Below are 19028 nucleotides of genomic sequence, written 5' to 3'. Positions count from 1 at the left end.
TTCATTTGGATTTTGCCAATTGCTTGATGTGATTTGATTATGCAAATGAAATTCCTTGATTGTGTGAATTCTTTATTTCTAATCATGCCAATCGATGTGTTTTCTGATTCTTACATTGCGTTTCATGAGTATTTCCTTATCAATACTTTTCTATTTAGCATGCTAGTCTTTATCTCTTTGTTTCTTTCCTTTCTCTTCTTCCTTCTACTTTTTGGTGTTCTTCTACTTTAGATCTACGTAGAGAACCTAGATTTAGACAGGGTTGCATTAGTCCCTCTTTTTTGTTTTGACCTTCTTTTTCTTCCTTGGTTATGAATCTTCTCCGATTCCTTTTTAGTTTTTCTATATTTCTTCTCCGACTCCTTTTTCTTCTATAGTTCCTCACAAATTTCATTGGAGATACAACGAATTCACTACAAATCTTCTTGGCTACAAAGAAAAACTATTTAATAGAAGACAAAATTAAAGATAAAAGAAAAGAAAAAAATTAACGACTACTAGCTAGCAAACAATAATCACCGTTTCAAGCATTCATCTTTATCTTCATATTTGCCACAATTCAATGCACATTGCTATCCTATGGCTAAAGAAATACTCCAATTGTACTCCACCATTCATTGTGATGTTGTCATACTCCCTCTCCCGAAAAGAAGTAGTGGAACTCATAGCATTAAAGACACATCTTTCACTACAAAAAAAATGACTTTTAACGAGAAAAAATTAACGAGAGGACAAATATCCCGTCGTTAAAAACGTAATTTTCATAATTATAGTGAGGGATTATTTATACTCTCGTTAAATGTGATGTAAAATTAGTTTTCTAACGACGGGTATTTAAAGTTCTCACTATTAATTAAAAATCCCGTCGTTATTGAATCTTAAAAATTAACTTGAATATTTCTTGCCAAATATATACTCATAATCTTAATTAGGCAATTTGTTTTCCCACCAAATATATACCTATAATCTTAATTAGGTAATTTTTTTTAATTAATTTCTCTTTTAACACTTCAACTTTATTTTTATAAAATCTTATTTTATTAATTTCTATTCTAATTCCAAACCCTTCTTCTATAATTAACGCAGAGCACTTCCATATCTTCTCCCTCCATATATTCTCCTTCCCGCGCGTCCAACTCTGCCTCTCTTCCCGTTGAATCCAAATCCCGCCAATCCAAATCGCACTACCCTCTGCATAAATCGTCTTCTTCCCGTTCAATCCATATCTGTCAATCGGCGATCGAAGCTTCTGCATATCACTGTTGCCTGCAGTGTCGTTGTTGTTGATCTTGGTTTCGTGTAAGGTTCTCTATCTCTCTTCGAATCGAAGTTTTCTTTTGGTTCATTGTTCAGGTCTCAATCAGTTCGGATATGGGTTTCTTTCTTTTTGTTCAATTTCAATATTCAGGTACTTAGTTATTAGAATCGTTCATCCCTTTTGTATGTGTAGCGAAACCCTAGCTAACTATTACTTTGTGATTTATACAATTGTGGTTGATTTTAAGGGTTTATGTTTTAATTTTTGCTACATACATGTTAGGGCTTTTTGTGAATTTCGTTAATTTTTTGTCTTTCTTTTTCTGTATCCCTAATCTTATATATAAATATATATATATATAGACACACTGTGTGTAAAGATAAGTCTTAAGTTGTAGGCTTGGATTGTATTAACAAAAGCACAATTATATCAAATGTTATCTTTATTGGTAAACTGTGATTCTGGGGCATGTTGTCGTCATTAATGATAGTTGGTTTGTGATTATGCAAGTTATGTTATATTTGATGCCCAATGTGTCGCATTCCGCCTTGACGTGCTACCATCAATGAGACACCTAACGGTTAAAATAAAGAAATCATAAATAATCATAAAAGGCAATTTAAAATGGCTAAAACACGATAACAGTAGCAGCAAGGCTACTAGTTCAATCCGGCTCGTCGAGCTACCCCAAAAGCATATATTATGGGCTGAAAACGGACACCGTATGTAAACTTTACGCCCATAAGACCGATCACTGATCACTATGACCATATCTCCACTCCTATTTTCCAAATACGCTAATGCATCACGATCCCGTATCTCCACTCCTATTTTCCTGTTGAGAATGTGATGTGCTTGTAGTTAGGAAGAGCAAGGGTGGACTTTTATTGGTGACCTGGATGATTTGAGACTTTGGCATGGTTTTTTAAAGGTTTATATAGGTAGACTACAAATTTAATGTCCTTAAAACCCTGTGCAAGGCATCTTTTGTACCTTTGTTTTCATATATTACAGAGAGTAGTTATGTCTACAATAGTGCCCTGTTATTTCCTATTGATGGTAATGCCTTTAATGTATTTCTTGTCCTTGTTATTTATACAATGTAGGAGCACGTTTCAACAAACATTCTGATTTGAAGTTTCATCACTAACTCAATATTTAAAATCCAGTTACCCAAACTTTTTGACAAATTTTCTTTTTTTAAATTGACATTTGGCAGTGTCTTGTTGGATAGAGGGGTGAAATGGCATTGAGTAATCATCTTTTCTAATTAGTGAGTGTGTCATCTTTTTTGATCAGTGAGTGTCTACTTTAGCTTTGCTTTGCTTTCAACAAACATTCTGTTTCACACGTTTATGTTGAATTTTGTGTCTACAACTATCTGTTGACTTCATGATTCCATCAATTTCTGTTGCTTTGCAACAAATTGATTTATTTGGATCTTACAAGGTAGGGGCTGTAAGAAAAGGTTGTTTTTTTTTTTTTTTATAAGAATCTTTCACATTTTTTTATATGAATTTGAATTCCTACAATAAAACACTTGTGATGGGTTTTTGGTATAGTAGTGATAGTCCCTAAACAGCTTGAATTCCCACACAGTTCCTATAGTAAAACACTTTGCCCTTTTTTTGTCCATATGCTAATCCTTGGGGAAATAAGTTGGGTTATCTTGTTGAGATGCAAGCTATCAGTATTTTAGAGCCATTATTTATATTGTAACTCTATGCATGAGATGGAACACTCCAGTCAGTTCCCAAGCTGTTCTGGGTCACTCATTTTTTATATCCATATACATATATATAAATAGTTAAATAGGCATGGACAAAAGAACAAGAAACTTGCAGTTTACTAATGGTATTTATGAACATATTTATGCAATGTATTGGTGTTATTATCATTTCATTTTATTTTGTCTTCTCAAAGAAAGAAAAAGAAGTTTGTGTGCATCATTTTCTTTTGGTACAGTATGATATAAAAAAAAAAAAAAAAAAGTGCAGTCCCTCCTCTCCACAGGTTCATTATCTGGAGGGTGGTGCACCTTTAGAATTGAGATTGAGGAACAAATAGAGGTTTTGTTAACTGTTATTTCATGGTGGGGATCTTATCTTGAAATCTGCAGAGCACTTTAGGAAACGAGGGAAACTGAAATGCAAAGGGGATCTTATCTTCTAACTGTTATTTCTGTTATCTAACTGTTATTCATGCACATCCTGCACTTGTTGCTATCCTCCCTACAGAACTTAAGGAGCCTGATTAGGTAGTCTTGGATTGGTGTTACACATGTAGGAATAGCAGTTAGCTGATTGAATAGAAATTAATGGTAAAAGCTTGACCCATTTGTTTTGCTAAAACAAATGTTCCACCAAATAGCACAACTACACATACTGAAAAAGCAGAAAAAAAGTATAATAAAACTAATAGGTACTATATGTTCTATTTTGTCTATCCTTTGGTCGCTTTGGACACTTTGTATGACACTTGGGCGCAAGAGAGAAAAGGTTCCCTTCAATAACATAGTGTATGACACTTTGTATGACGCTTTGTATGACGCTTTGGACATTTTGTCTATCCTCAACCATAACATATTCGTAACAAAGATATAACAACAGCAACAATCATAAAACTTAATTCCACTAGGTGAGGATGAGGATGTCCATAACACAGATAATAAAATAAATTACACACAGCAGTGAGAAGTGAGAGTTTTAGCAGCTTACTGTGATAGAGGACGAACTATATTGAAAGCTTCAGTTGCTTGTAAAGCAGTTATAGCCATCCCATGTGATTTCTTCATGTTTCCCTCATCAAGGACCAAACCATGGTAATAATATGCGGCAGCCTGGGAGAAAAAACCATAGTAATAGTATGCATTACATTGAACAAGAACAGGCAAAACTACCAAGGTATTAATTGTGAATTCTAAGAAACAAAAACCAAACAACACCACATCAAAACTATGAGCTTGCTGGAAAGGTTTTTTTAACAAATAGAGGTTTTGTTAACTGCCTATAATATTTGTTAACTGCCCATAATGGTGGGGATCTTAGCTTAACATAGTGTGCATATAATATTTGTTAACTGTTTTTAATTACTATTTGTTTCTGTTGATAGCAATGTTGTTCAATGTCTTTCTTGTCCTTTTTTCGTTTATACTAGGTCTAAGTATATTTCTTCCTTTGAACCCATCACATAATAGCAGAAATTCGTATCAAACTTGGAGATGTCCTATATGTAATATTTATGTTGATTTTGATTTATTTATACAAATTGGTGATCATCATATCTGTGTTCCATCTTTTAAATTGAACCATTGGGTAATTTCTCAAATTCAAAATTAGATAGGAATTAAATCTTTTACTATTCCTCGTGCATCCTTTCATATCCTTAAATGCATTTGAATTAGGCATACTTATTTACTTATTTGATTCTTATTGATAGATCGAAACTCATTATATTTTTGTTTGATGTTGGAACTCTCAGATTAGTGTCATTCTTTATATTAGTAATGGCACCCGATAAGCAGTGGATGAATCTTTTTAATGATCGGCTAAGTGAAACATATCAATTTGGTATTAAGGAATTTTTAAGATATGCTACAAAAAAGGTGGGAGATCGTGACATTCGATGTCCATGTGTCAAGTGTAATAACACTTACTCAAGAAGTCATGAAATGGTTGAAACCCATCTAACAGTTTATGGCATAGTCCAAAATTATACATTTTGGTATCATCATGGAGAAAGGTTAGGTGAATCTGACTCTGAATCTGAATATGGATCTGAAGGTGAAGAAGATGAGGTATTAGAAACTAGAGGAGAGGAAGATATTCATGGGATTATGAGGGACTTTTTTCCTACTTTAGATGCTTTCAACAAAAATAGCGCAGATTTTGGTGGCCCAAGCAATAATATGCAAAAAGAGGATCCTAATGATGAAGCAAAGAAATTTTATAGGCTATTGACAGATTTGGAGCAACCATTATATGAAGGTTCTAAGAGTTCAAAATTATCTACTATAATCAAGCTATTACATATCAAGAGCCTTGGTCGTTGGAGTAACGAGTCATTTACTATGTTATTACAAATATTACAAGATGAATTACTCCCTGATGGTTCGACTTTGCCAAATTCATATTATGAGGCAAAGAGGATTATTCAAGATCTTGGACTTTCGTATAAGAAAATAGATGCATGTGTCAATAATTGTATGTTATATTGGAAGAAAGATGGGAAGTCTGACTTTTGTAGTATATGTGGAGCTTCGAGATGGAAAAATGATAATTGTAGCGGAGAAATCAAAGTTGGAAGGAATGGTAAAAGAAAACCTGTAAAAATATTGCGATATTTCCCGTTAAAGCCGAGGCTTCAAAGGCTATTTATGTCCAGCAAGATAGCGTCCTTTATGAGATGGCACCATGATAAAAGAGTAGATGATGGAGTAATGAGGCATCCGGCTGATTCTTTACAATGGAAATCTTTTGATGAAATGCATGAAAATTTTGCTTCAGAGCCTCGTAATGTGAGACTTGGTCTTGCAAGTGACGGGTTCCAACCATTTGCACATTCCAAAACTTCATATAGTATTTGGCCAGTATTCCTTATTCCATACAATTTGCCTCCTTGGATGTGCATGAAAGACTCTAATTTCATTTTATCAATGCTCATTCCAGGTCCTGAGGGACCAGGGGATGCTATTGATGTCTATCTCCAACCTTTAATAGAAGAATTACAAGAGCTGTGGGAAGTAGGAGTTGAAACATTTGATGCATCAATTCACCAGAATTTCAAGATGCATGCAGCTTTACTATGGACCATTAATGATTTTCCTGCATATGGAAACCTGTCAGGGTGGAGCACTAAGGGTAAATTGGCTTGTCCTTGTTGTAACAAGGATACCTTTTCTATGAGGTTAGACAATAGTAGAAAGCAATGTTTCATGCGCCATCGTCGCTATCTTCCAATGAATCACAAATGGCGTATTGACAAGAAATCATTTGATGGCACGAAAGAGTATGGATTACCACCAAAACCTCTTATTGGTGAGGATATTCTAAATCAGGTGAAAGATCTTGAAGGAGTCATTTTATCTAAAGATGTTAGTAAAAAGACAAAAGTTTCACATGATAATAGAGGGGATAATTGGAATAAGAAAAGCATTTTTTTCAAACTTCCATACTGGAGTAGTCTTTTGTTGCGGCATAATTTGGATGTGATGCATATTGAGAAAAACATATGTGATAATGTGCTTGGAACAATTATGAACATTAAAGGGAAGACCAAAGATACTGTTAAATCTCGTCTTGATTTGGAAGCAATGAATATCATACCAGAGTTGCACCCAATACAAAAAGGAGACAAGCTTGTGTTGCCAGCTGCAACTTACACATTAACTCCAGAAGAAAAGCATACATTTTGTATGTTTTTAAAGCAATTAAAGGTGCCAGATGGGTTTTCATCTAATATTTCACATTGTGTTAATATTAAAGAGCATAAGATTTCTGGCTTGAAGAGTCATGATTGCCATGTTCTCTTACAACACTTACTTCCTCTTGCATTACGTGGTCTTCTTCCCAAGTCAGTATGTGAACCACTTTTTGAATTGTCTTTGTTTTTCAAAATTTTGGGTGCAAAGACTTTACGAGTGGATGAGTTGGAGCAGATTGAATCTCAAATTGCCATGACTCTTTGTAAATTGGAAATGAACTTTCCCCCTTCATTTTTTGATGTGATGGTCCATTTGCCTATTCATTTAGCATTTGAAGCCAAAATTGCTGGACCTGTCCAATATCGATGGATGTACCCTATTGAGCGAGAGTTGTATGAGTTAAAACAACTCATTCGTAACTTAGCTTGTCCTGAGGGCTCAATTGCAGAGGGTTACATTGCAAAAGAATGTATGACACTTTGCTCAAGATACTTCACTAACATTGAGACAAAGTTTAATCGTCTTAATCGAAATCATGATGATGGTTGTCAAGAATACAAAAGTGAATTATTAATATTTTCACAACCTGGACGTGCATTGGGATCTAGTATGACTCGGGATCTTCACATGGATGAGTGGGAACAAGCGCATCTTTTTGTTATGAAGAATTGTGATGCAGTTCAACCTTTTTTAGAGTACGTTATCATCAATAAAATAATTTCTTTTATGTACTTTCTTTTATGCAAATATTGTTAACAATTTTGCTTCTATTGTTCATATGATATAGGGAGTATTTGCAAGTCCAAGCTAGAGCACCACTACAAATGTCAAATGAGGAAAGTGATAGAAGATTTATTAATTGGTTTAAAATTAGAGTAAGTGAATTCATGTTTCAACATATTTATAATCATCATCAATAAGCATATATTGAAATTGATTTAGTACTTTACTTTTTTTGTAATTTGTAGGTTGCAGCGTTACATAAACATGACAATCGTAAAATAACAAAGGAGTTGCTCTCTTTGTCACGTGGTCCCTCCCAATCTGTTTGTTGCTTCAATGGTTATGTTGTGAATGGGTACAGGTTTCGTGTAGAATGTCATGACAAAGGATTTAGAACACAAAATTGTGGGGTGGTTGTGAGTGGTGACATTGGGTCTAACATGGGAAATATAGATTATTATGGAATCTTAACTGAGATTATTGAGTTGCAGTATCTTGGTGGTAGAAGGGTGGTACTCTTTCGTTGTAAATGGTTTGATGTGCATGATAAGGAAAGGGGGGCCAAAGTAGATGAGTATGGTTTCACCACTATAAATTGTGATCGCTTGTTAAAAACAAATGAGCCATTTGTCTTGGCATACCAAGCATTCCAAATGTTTTATGCCATTGACAATATCACTAAAGGTTGGAAGGTTGTTTTGAAAACACAACCACGTGATTCTTATGACTTGCCTTTACAAATGGATGACAATTGTGATAAGATGGATAATGTTAGTGAAGCGTATCAACAAGAGGAATCATTCAATTATAAAGAGGCAAACCCTATTTCAACTACAATAAACAATGAAATCAATTGGGCAAGGGAAAATGTGGAGCCAATGGCGGTTGAAGTAGCAACTAAAAGAAAGAAAAGAAAAAGAAGATGTTAGAAAATTCATTTTGTCTTTTGTAAAGGTAAGTTATTATATATATATGCATATATCCTTTAAAATCTCATTTTTCGTTACACCTTAACCTGTTGTGTGTATTATTTTGAACTCAGTTTATTGTTTTTGTCTTACTCCAAGTTTAAGTAAATGATGCAAAAGATCAAAGCTGGAAAAAGGTTGTCGTCCACGACAAACAAGTTTATAGCCCCAGGTGCATTGGGTAAGGGATTCGAACAGGGATTAAAACAATTACAGTCAAGAAGAGATTTAAATGGTGTTACAGATTTACGAAGAGGATATTCAAATGGTGCTACTAAAATAAATGCTAGATCAGGTAAATATCATGCAGCTTCTAATTTCTCACAAATGTAAAACTTCTAATGATTGCATTTTGTTTTTTTTTTAGGTGAACTGACATCCCACCATCTTTTTGTTCACTTTGGTGAACTGTATTATTTTGACAATGACTTTCAACGAGATTGTAGCTCTTTCATTGACATTTTGAGTATATGCCAAAAATTCATGGACATATACTCAGTTGGTGTGAAAATCTCCTATGGGGATGGGAAGCAACTAACTGGGGATGCTGATGTTTATGCTATGTTTAATGACCATAAAGGTATAAGAGACATCCACCTCTATGTTGAGGAAGATACAGAAATGGATGTTGTCCCTTTTAGACTGCCACATGATAATCCAAGTTCTGGTATAGTTCTCTATTAATGTCTACATTCTACCATTATATTTACCATGTTCTGTAATTTATCAAATGTTTATTGATTGTTTATATGTTTCATAATTACTAGAATCTCCAAAGGTAACAAATTTGAAGATACAAGGTGATCTCCTAGTGAACAATAAAATAATCATTACTGGCACTGTTATTGGAGGGGCTGAAGTTGCTAGTGCAGTTCAGTGGTATAAAACCACTACTGCACAATTAAATATTCAGAATGGTCTTGAAGAGATCAGCATGTCTAGTACTGAAAAGGCATGTATATATTATGCAAGGCTATTTATTTTTGAATTCAATTTTGTTGTGTATATATTAACTTGTAATTTTGATCTATAATATTGAACGGTATTGCAAAATATTTTAGGAATTTCTCTTACCAATAGGAGTTGTTGGGTATTACATTGTTGCAAAGTATACTCCTATGACTCATGATGGTACATCAGGTGAACCAGTGTTTGTTACCTCAGAACAAGTTGTTAAGGGTAAGTATATGCAATTCAAGTCTTAATTTGGTTTATATTTAATTATATGTATTTTAATTTTTCTTTATTTTTCAAATTCTTAAAGGTGAAATTCATACTCAAAAAAAGAAAGTTCGAGGAAAAAATCAGAACAAGAAAGTAGCTGGGCTCAAAAGTGGAGAAAAGCTTCCAGTTATATTCTACAATAATCGAGCAGTGGGAGACAATCATCAACTATGGTCAAGGCACTTGGGAAGAATTGTGCGTGATCGAACCATTTGTCCTATACAAGTAAAAGCTTGGAAAGAAATAGGGGAAAATGAAAAAAATCACATGTGGGAAGCAGTTAAGGTAAATTATCCTTTTTACTCTTATCTTTTAGGGAGATTTATTTTTATGGAAGTAATTTTAAGAAGTAGTTGGTGTTTTGACCAGTGGAGTGTGTTGTGACTTGCTAATTTACCTTGACATAGTTGGGGTTCCTTGGCTGTATCTTTGAGGAATCTGAGGAGGCCATCTGGGTCACTTAAAAGCATTGTTGTTGTGATTTTATAATTGTGAGTTGATGTTATTTATTTGTTGTCACTGGACAACACTTGTAGTAGGAATGCTACTTGACAGTGATTTTTGAAAAGAATATTTTATTTAAATATGATATCATAGGCCTAGCCTTTCTACCAAACTAGTAAATTCTCTAGTTCCCTAATGAGAAGGCTACAATGGCATACAACTCAAATGATATTTGATCTTATGAAAGTTTATTTTTAGTTCCTAATTTGCTATAAGAACATGAATGGTTGCAAAGCTGATATTGGTAATTATAGTTTCATTTGTTGTAGATATGTACATGTTATTTATTCTGCTTTACTAGTAGATAGTGTAAGGTTTTTCAGCTAAAATCTGATAATAAAATCTGATAACAAGACTAATCTTCTTCTACTTCTAGTTGTTGAGTTTATTTAGATTCATAAACCAATTTTCCCCTTTTTCTGATGCAAATTGAATGGAATTGTTAGAGAAGTTCTTGGGATTCATAGTAATGGCTGAACTGCACATGTAATTTCAATCCTGTAAAGTTGTGCATGATGGATTGGTTAGTTATCTAATTATATTAAATTCTGATTTTAGTGGTTGTGGGTTTTCTTTCTATTTTTTTTGTTTTTTTTTTTTTTTTGGTTTGGTTTGGGGTAGGGGGAGTATTTACATGAAACTGCTGAGCATGTTTTAATTTTTATTAGAATACTGATTTTATTTAACACTTATCTCTTGGTTTTTGTATTGTAGATGGGTAAGTGATGGCCCAACCTCATGGTCCATAATAGGCTGAGAACTCAAGTTCGAGCTCAGACCACTCTTTCTCTTGCTTACTTACTCTTATCATATATGGCTAAGGATGTGGTTTTTTACTTTGATAAAATGAGTTTAGCTTATAAAATTAAGATAGTCTTTGATGTCTTATCAATTTTACTAATTATACATCATTTTTAATAGGATAAATTTGATAATCCCGACATAGAGTTGTATCGTGACCACACCTTGGAACATATGAATGTTTTGTGGTCGAATTGGAGATCAAGTTTGAATACTATGTATGTTAAACCTTGCACAACTGTTGCTGAGGCTTTGAAAAATAAGCCACAAAGTATGGATAAGGAGGATTGGGAATGGCTTCTGACTAAGTATTTTTTAACTGAAGATTTTCAGGTATGATCAAATTTTAAAATTCAAATGCAAAATGGTTTTAATGTTGTGATTCTTTATTATTACATATCTCTTATGATTATTTTTTGGTTCTCATATAGAAAATAAGCTCTCAAGCCTCTCAAAATAGAGCTAAATCTTCAATGCCTCATCGCACTGGTAGTAAGCCTCATAGAGAGATTATTTATGAAATGGTAATAAATTTTAATTTATTTATTTATGATGTTTATTGTTCAATATAATTTTCTTGATGATTTTATATATAATTTTCAAAAGGGAGGAAAAGAAGGTAATCCACCTGATATGGGAAAGATCTTTTTCGAAACTCGAAAGAAGAATGAAAAGTTTGTTGAGCCTGAAACTGAAGAAAAACATGTATGTTCTACTACTTTAACTTTGATTAAAGTTTCTTTGAGTAGTATTATCCTATTCTATTTTAAGTCTTTAAATTTTACAGGAACAAATTGTAGAGACCATTCAAGCAGAGCCAACACTTTCTAATATTGAGGTAATTGAAAAATGTTTTGGAGCGCAACGTCACAGCCATGTGTTTGGCTATGGGGGTGGAATCAAACGGAAGAACTTTAAAGATCCTAGTAAAAAGAGGATGGAAGAGCTTCAAACTAAACTTAATGACAAGGATGAAGAAAATCGCATCCTAAAGAGGCGCATTGTAGAGTTTGAAGAAAGATTGCGAAGGATTGAATCTATGATACAACAAAACCCAAATGCTTCAACTGAATTTTCCCCATCTTCTGTTGATGAAGATGTTGACGAGGTTCTATTATTTTGAAGTCATTGATACATTTTTCTTACTTTGCATGTTTCCTTGGTTGTGTGCCTTTTTTCACTTGAGATTCTATTCACTTTATGTAGGGATTTATTTTATTATTATTATTTTATGATGTAAGTCTATTTTTAGAGACATGATTACTTTTGATCCTAAAGTTTTTTTTTTCTTTACTGAATAATTTAAATATTTGCAGGACAATGTTCAAAGCTAGACTATATGAAGGTTTTTCGACAACTTCTTATTAAATAGGTATGATATTCTTAAACCTCCTATACATGAGATTAATGGTGAACTTAATTAATCACAAACAATATTGATTATTGAGTAGAGATAGTATTAATCATGGGATTAATGTATTCATGTTTTTATGGAGCTTATTGATGTGTTCATAATGATATGTTGTGTATGCTGTCACATATTAGAATAGGTATGCATGCAATACCCTTCTTGCTTTTGCTATGTAGGCAAGGGGTTGATAAAGATATGATAGGAGTATAGGATGAGAATAAATAACCTCTGTTGACTTTAGCATTTACATGGAATCAAGAACATGCAAAAATGTTGTTCCTTGTTATTGTTCTTTTCATTTTTTCCTATAATTTTTTGGTCTTGTTTTTGTTTGTTTTCTTTCTTTTGTTATTGTTCTGTTCATTTATTCCTATCATTTTTCAGACTTGTTTTTGATTTTTTTTTCTTTCTTTATGTATAAAAGTAAATTTGCTTTGGCATGCTTCTACTTGGTAACATGAGTAATGAACCATCAAAGAGGAGACTAATGAAACCTGGTTATTCTTCTTTTACCTTGTGTGGGGCAAAGTTTAGGGAACTTGTTTGTAAGCCTAGAAGCTTTTGTCCATGTCTAACCCTCACACCCTTGAGATGCATTTTCCTTCCTCATTTAAGGATTAACCTGATTATACTAAAAGAAGGATTAAGATTTGGGTTGGTTTATTTGTTAACTAAAACAACAAAATTCACCGATCTGGAAACATGCAAATAAACACAAGTTGAGATGCTTTATTTCTCATCTAGGTTATGGCCAGCTGGATGCTTTATTTTTCTTTTAGGTTATTCATCTTATAAATAAGCAGATGTTATTCTTCTATGTTATATATGAGAAATAAGATAAGTCTAATTCCTTAGAAATGTAATATGATGAGCCATTAAATTATGATTTCAAAATGAATCTTCTTGACACTCCTTTAATTGTACAAAAATGGAAAATTTGAGATGCTTTATTGATTTCTGTTCAACCCTAGGCATGATAAACTTATTTTGCCTGGTGTTTGTGTACACATGCATGCAAAAACATATTTCTATATTGCTTCTGCAGGTAATTAAACCAGATAATTTTTTCCCCGATGATATCAGGTTGCCATTTTGCTTCTCACTGAAATTACTCTGAAAAGTATAGCAGTTCATAATCCCACTGAGGTTGCTAGATTTGTGGTAAGTCCAGTAGTTATGTGTGCTCATGTTTGTTTATTTCTATATTTTTAGAAATAGGGATCCTATCTTGTGGGTAAAGGCTTTCTGCTTGTTACTGTTGATTTGGAATGTATCTTCTTATATGTCCTTGATACTATGGCTTTTTCCTATAGTCATTTATTTCCTTGTACCATTTATATGTTGAAATTTGAAATCTTTCAAGGAACGTGGGAATGCACTTATTATAGTTAATTCTAATCTCTTTATGACACTTCTAGCTATTATTGGTACATCACACACCTCTTGTAAAAGTAGAACTCAATGATGCATTTTTTTTTCCAAAAAAATAAAAATAGTAAAACAAAAATCACATTCAGGCTTACCATGGCCAGTTAGTGAGATGCGGAAATGAAGAGCGGTGGTAGCTTTAGATTTAGTAGTTTCAGTTTGAAAAGATTTGGCAGGAGGAAGCGCCACGGCGTGTGGATGAAAAAAATATTCCATTTGGTGAATAATACATTGTGCACATGCATAACAGCATCAAGGTCCTTCCTTTTTGAAATAGTCTCTTGAAGAATTGCACATACAGGATAGTGATTTGCTGTAAAATATACAAGGTTTCTCACTGTTTCTCAGGACAGAATAAATAAATAGAATGATAAGGTCTTCCTTGTTTGTTTTGCTAGATCAATGTGAGAGGAGTTTGTTATGAGGATGGAAAATGATCTGTAGTGTGTGATGAAAAAATGAGCATGTATTTAGCTGAGCACAGTAGCCAGACATCAACTTTGACATTGAATCTGGCTTGGCACATATAATAGTCAGCTTTTGTATTTTGATTTTAGACTTGCTCAATGATTGAAAAAGACCAAATTTGCATCTTACTGTGTAATTTTTATCACAAGACAGTTTGTAGATAGGTTTATCTATTGGGATTATTCATTCTCATCGTGAATTGTTGTTGAGCTACCCTCCATTTACAGTTAGCTTGGGCATATGCTTCATTTGTCTACTCTTCTGGATTACCTCCTGCATGTTTTTCTATTTACGTAAGCATGTTATATTTATTTTATCACTCTACTGCACTTCCATTTATATTTTGGAGATCATGTTTGATATTTCCCTTCATTATATTATGAAGGATGATGAATAATATGATTTTTTCTTTGTAATTTGTAGGTACTTGAAGATACAAGTCTAGCAGGGAACACTTGATATTGATTGTGACTATAATATATGGATTCTAATGACACTTGTAATAATTTTTTGATTTTGATTATAGGGAGTGATTAGGATAATATGAAACCCATATTTTTTTTTCTCGTTTCTATGATTGTGGACGGATGGAAGTTCTTAAGATGATTGTAATTAGTACATAATCAATGTCGATGATAATATTTTACATATATCTTGTTTTTATTAAATTCATTGAAAATCACATTTTTATTATTAGTATTTCTCTTGCAAAAATTAATAGGTACAAAATAAATTTTTATATAATAGTAAAAATAGTCATTAGAATTGTAATAATAGTAATAATGACAAATAAATATAGATATAATGACAGAAATATTTATCATTGATATTATGTTTAATGACCAGTAAATATATATATAATTATAATAACAAGATTATTTGTCGTTTAGATTATGTTTAGTGATCGGTAAATATTGCAATAACGACGGGAATATTCATCGTTAATATTATATTTAGTGATTGATAAATATTCCAATAACGACGGAAATATCCATCGTTAATAATATTTTCAACGACCACATACATTGTTATAGCGATGGAAATATTCGTCGTTGATATTATTTTTAACGACGGGACTTTTGCCTCTCACTACTTATATTAACGACGGTATTTATTTCCCGTCGTTAATAGTATTAACGACGGAAGTTTTAACGACGGGCGACGACGGGATTTTTTCTGTCGTTAAAACTCTTTAACGACGGGAAATTAACTTTTAACGACAAATTTTCCCCTCGTTAAAGACCTTTTTTTTTGTAGTGTTTGCCGACAAACTCCATTCTAATTAATACAACTCTATTTTTTTTAGGCCACATTATATTACTTTTACTTCCAAGTAAATAGAGCACAATTACCGACTGCATATATGTATATATGTATATATAGGAGGTATATACTGAACATATCCCTTGGTTTAATCCAATCCAAGGACTTTCTTGATTTCAATGATATATATGTACGTAAAATGTATCAGTATGTATATATACACATATATATCTGTACATATTTGTGGATATTGATTATTCCCTTTTAGTGAATGAAAAAAACAACAAAAGGTAAAAATCAAATAAAAAATACACACCATAATAAAAATAAATGTGAATACATCATATACCAAAAGCCCTGATTAATTCAAACAATAATAGTAGAGTTCGTCTACAGGGTTAGACAGGTTGACAGATAAGCTTACAGAATGGAGGCTAAAAGACTAAAATGCCTTCACCCACATTGCATTGAAAAAAGTGCAATGCAACGTGAATGAGGGCATTTTAGTCTTTTAGTTCATATTCTATAAGTCTGTCTGTCAACCTGTTTGGATTTCATGAATTTTACATAATAGTATATCTAGTTGTGTATTCAATTATATTTTAATAGGCTACATATGAAGGGTTATACATCCAAAGTAAGCTAAAATTAAAGCAATCAAGGCATTAATTTCCTAATAAATGTTGAGGACACAGTGGGAATAATTAGTCAACAAAAGAAAAAAAAAAGGCTTGGCACGGTGGCTTTTTCGTCAAGTTCTATTGCAATTTAGGGACTGATGTGGGTTGCAATCTTTGTTCATAACAGAGTACAAATTGGTTTCGAAACAAACATTACACGTTCATAGAAAATTTTATGCATGAGATCAAGGTGTCAAAACTGTGAAAACAATGTTGCAGCCAAAACTAATTAAAAAGATTCTACAATAGAGTGATCAGTAACACTTCTAACATTTTCTCTACCACCACCATATCTCTTCCCAACCACCACTGCCACCATCTTCTTTCTATCCTTTTCTCTTGTTTCTGAAGTTGGGTAGACTATATTCTAGGTCAACAGTACTGGATAGCTCTCAGAATTTAAGAAGTTGAAAGAGTTGATGAGATTCAGATTAAATATCAAATTCACTTAGTTACTTTAATTTCTTTTAATATAGATTGATCTTATGATAGTGCTTATTTTATCTACTTGTAATGCACCAATTTCTTTTGGTGAGTAGTTCCTTAGGATTTTTCCAGTTCCTTGATGTAATTTGAGCATGCAAATTGAATTAGTTGATTGCAATTGTGCTTTATTTTTCATCATGTGAATGATGTGTTCTTTGATACATACATTACCTTTAATGATTATTTCCTTATCAATCCTTCTCTCCTCTTTATACATCTTGTTTCGTTCTTTTTCCATTTTTTTTTTTTTTTTGCATTCTTCTTCTTCTTCTTCTTTGATATTCTTCTATTTTAGAGGAGGGTAATGAAACTAGATCTAAACTAGGTTGCCAGTGCCTCTCTTTTGTTTGAATCTTCATTTTCTTCTTTGGTTAAGAATCTTTCTGCTTCGATCTCCTTTTTCTTGTTATTCCATCTTTCTTCTTCTTCTTTCAAACATGGGTGGGTTTTTCATAAATCTCACTATGATCAAGATCACCACCAATTTTCTTAATTACAAATAAAAAAAGAATATTTATTAGAAGAAGTACAAGGAAAAAAAAAAAGAAAGAAAGAGAACCACCGTGACACTCGAGGTCTTCATCTATATCTTCAACACAATTCAATGCACTCCTCTTCCACGTAGCTATAACAATACTCCAATTGATTCTGCGGGAGATCATTTTCACAGGTTAGTAGCTTTGAGTTTGGATGTTGGCTTCGATTTTTTTTCTGACCATTGTATATATCTTCAATACTTTTCTTATTTTCTTATTTTTAATTTTTGGCCCAAAGGTTGATCAGTGTTGTGTCTTAGCCCCTGGTTTTCTTTGGTGGTCCGGGGTATGCCTTGGCCTTGGTTTGTAATCGTTTGGACATTGTTTTCGTTTTATAAATTCCTACTTAACAAAAAAAAAAAACTAAAATATTGCATCCTTTTTCTCAATGGCTTCAAATTATCTATGTGATCTTATTTGCTAGTGAATAATATTTACACCAGATAAATGGAGGATTTTTATCTTGAAAGTTTTGGTCATGGAAATTACGAATCAGAGGTCCCAGGACAACAATCTCCAACACCGTTCGGTAATGACCCAAATTTTTCATTAAAAAGACAAAAGCCTGTCTTTTCAGTTACCCAAGATGAATTCCCAAGTATGAGAGAAATGAGTTCTGAATTCGTAAATGCGGAAGACCTCATGAATGGTGGGTGGGATGTTGAAGCAAATGAAACCTCATTAGACATGAACCAAAATGATATGATGATGGTCAACCTCGAAACTCTAGAGAACTCATTTCCTCTCCCTATTACTCTGCCTTCCCAAACGTCTATGAATGAGGTTTGGGTAGATATCCAGAGGAATCAATATTCAGCAAACAACGCCAACATCAATAACATTACCTATTCCTCTCAAGGAGTTAATGTACTTGGGCAAGTGAAGTTTGAAGATTACCTAGTAAAAGAAGGTATAATTCAAGCTGAAGATTTGGATGCTCTAGGAAAGGAAGAAAAACATTGCCTAAATGGCTGTAAGAATTGTCCTCGCATTGAAACAAGTTTCGATCTAGCTACTATTCGAGGAGACCTGATGTTGGGTGTTAAATTTCCGCATCCAAATAGTGTAATTAGTATCCCTTTTTATTATCTGCTCCCTCCAAGAAGTGAAATTTACATTCCAACCAGAGCTCCTATGTTCCAAGCAACTCCACCTAGAGGCAGCTTCCTGGGAAATTTCTCTAACATTATTGGAAGAGGAAACCAAATTCATCTTAATGGGCTGGGGCAGTCTCTTAAAACGAGCGCAGTGAATGGTGTTTTGGCACATGCAGCAGAGCGAAGAAAACACAGGATGATTAAAATTAGACAGTCTGCAGCAAGATCTCGAGCAAGGAAACAGGTTCCTTTCTTCTCCATAGTTATCATTCTTATTTGCATTGTTATTTGATGCAATATATATATATATATATATATACGAACAATAAACCAGAAAAGAAAGAAAGATGCATAATTTGAATTAAAGCCTATGAAAAAATTATTTTGTTTTCATTCATAGTGATCTTTCAAAAGTTCTAAAGGCTAGCACAACATATTTTGAATAAAATTTCCTTTCCTTTCATAGTGGAGTATGTGCTTAATATGCAGATGTTAATTCAAATTCCTTGTATGGTTAAATCCAGGTTTATTCCTATATCTATTATTATTATCATTAAGTTTTTTCCATCGAGAATACATAAACTATCTTACTTGATTTACATAAACTTTACCAACTATCAATTTGTAAATCAGCTTATATATATGAGCTTATAGTTGAATAAAAAATACATATCTTGACTAAAACATATCAATTTCTTTTAGTATTTTCTCTGTTGTATCTGTTCATTTTCATTCTTATTCTTCCTCTAAAACTTTCAA

The 19028-nt window shown here is 32.9% G+C and overlaps 2 protein-coding genes across 2 annotated transcripts; both read left to right on the top strand.

Annotated features, from left to right (window-relative positions):
- The first annotated feature begins 9199 nt into the window (after positions 1 to 9199).
- Positions 9200 to 12586, top strand: LOC127813700 (uncharacterized). Its single transcript, XM_052354817.1, has 3 exons — positions 9200 to 9550; positions 9636 to 9880; positions 11021 to 12586. Exons 1-3 carry the CDS (start codon positions 9490 to 9492, stop codon positions 11237 to 11239), a joined length of 525 nt encoding a protein of 174 aa, XP_052210777.1. The 5' UTR covers positions 9200 to 9489; the 3' UTR covers positions 11240 to 12586.
- Positions 12587 to 17619: 5033 nt separating this feature from the next.
- On the top strand, positions 17620 to 18561 carry LOC127812802 (uncharacterized). The gene has a single exon (XM_052353355.1). It carries the CDS (start codon positions 17620 to 17622, stop codon positions 18559 to 18561), a length of 942 nt encoding a protein of 313 aa, XP_052209315.1.
- The last annotated feature ends 467 nt before the right edge of the window (positions 18562 to 19028 follow it).

The sequence above is a fragment of the Diospyros lotus genome, chromosome 1 (genome assembly GCF_014633365.1).
Source record: "Diospyros lotus cultivar Yz01 chromosome 1, ASM1463336v1, whole genome shotgun sequence".
NCBI lineage: Eukaryota > Viridiplantae > Streptophyta > Magnoliopsida > Ericales > Ebenaceae > Diospyros > Diospyros lotus.
Note: the sequence above shows the minus strand (reverse complement) of the source record. Positions and strands in the feature narration are given on the sequence as shown.

Coding starts and splice junctions, on each gene's coding strand:
- LOC127812802 (XM_052353355.1), top strand. CDS start 17,620: ATGGAGGATTTTTATCTTGAAAGTTTTGGTCATGGAAATTACGAATCA.
- LOC127813700 (XM_052354817.1), top strand. CDS start 9,490: ATGACTCATGATGGTACATCAGGTGAACCAGTGTTTGTTACCTCAGAA. Junction 9,551..9,635: donor CTCAGAACAAGTTGTTAAGG/GTAAGTATATGC, acceptor AAATTCTTAAAG/GTGAAATTCATACTCAAAAA. Junction 9,881..11,020: donor ACATGTGGGAAGCAGTTAAG/GTAAATTATCCT, acceptor CATTTTTAATAG/GATAAATTTGATAATCCCGA.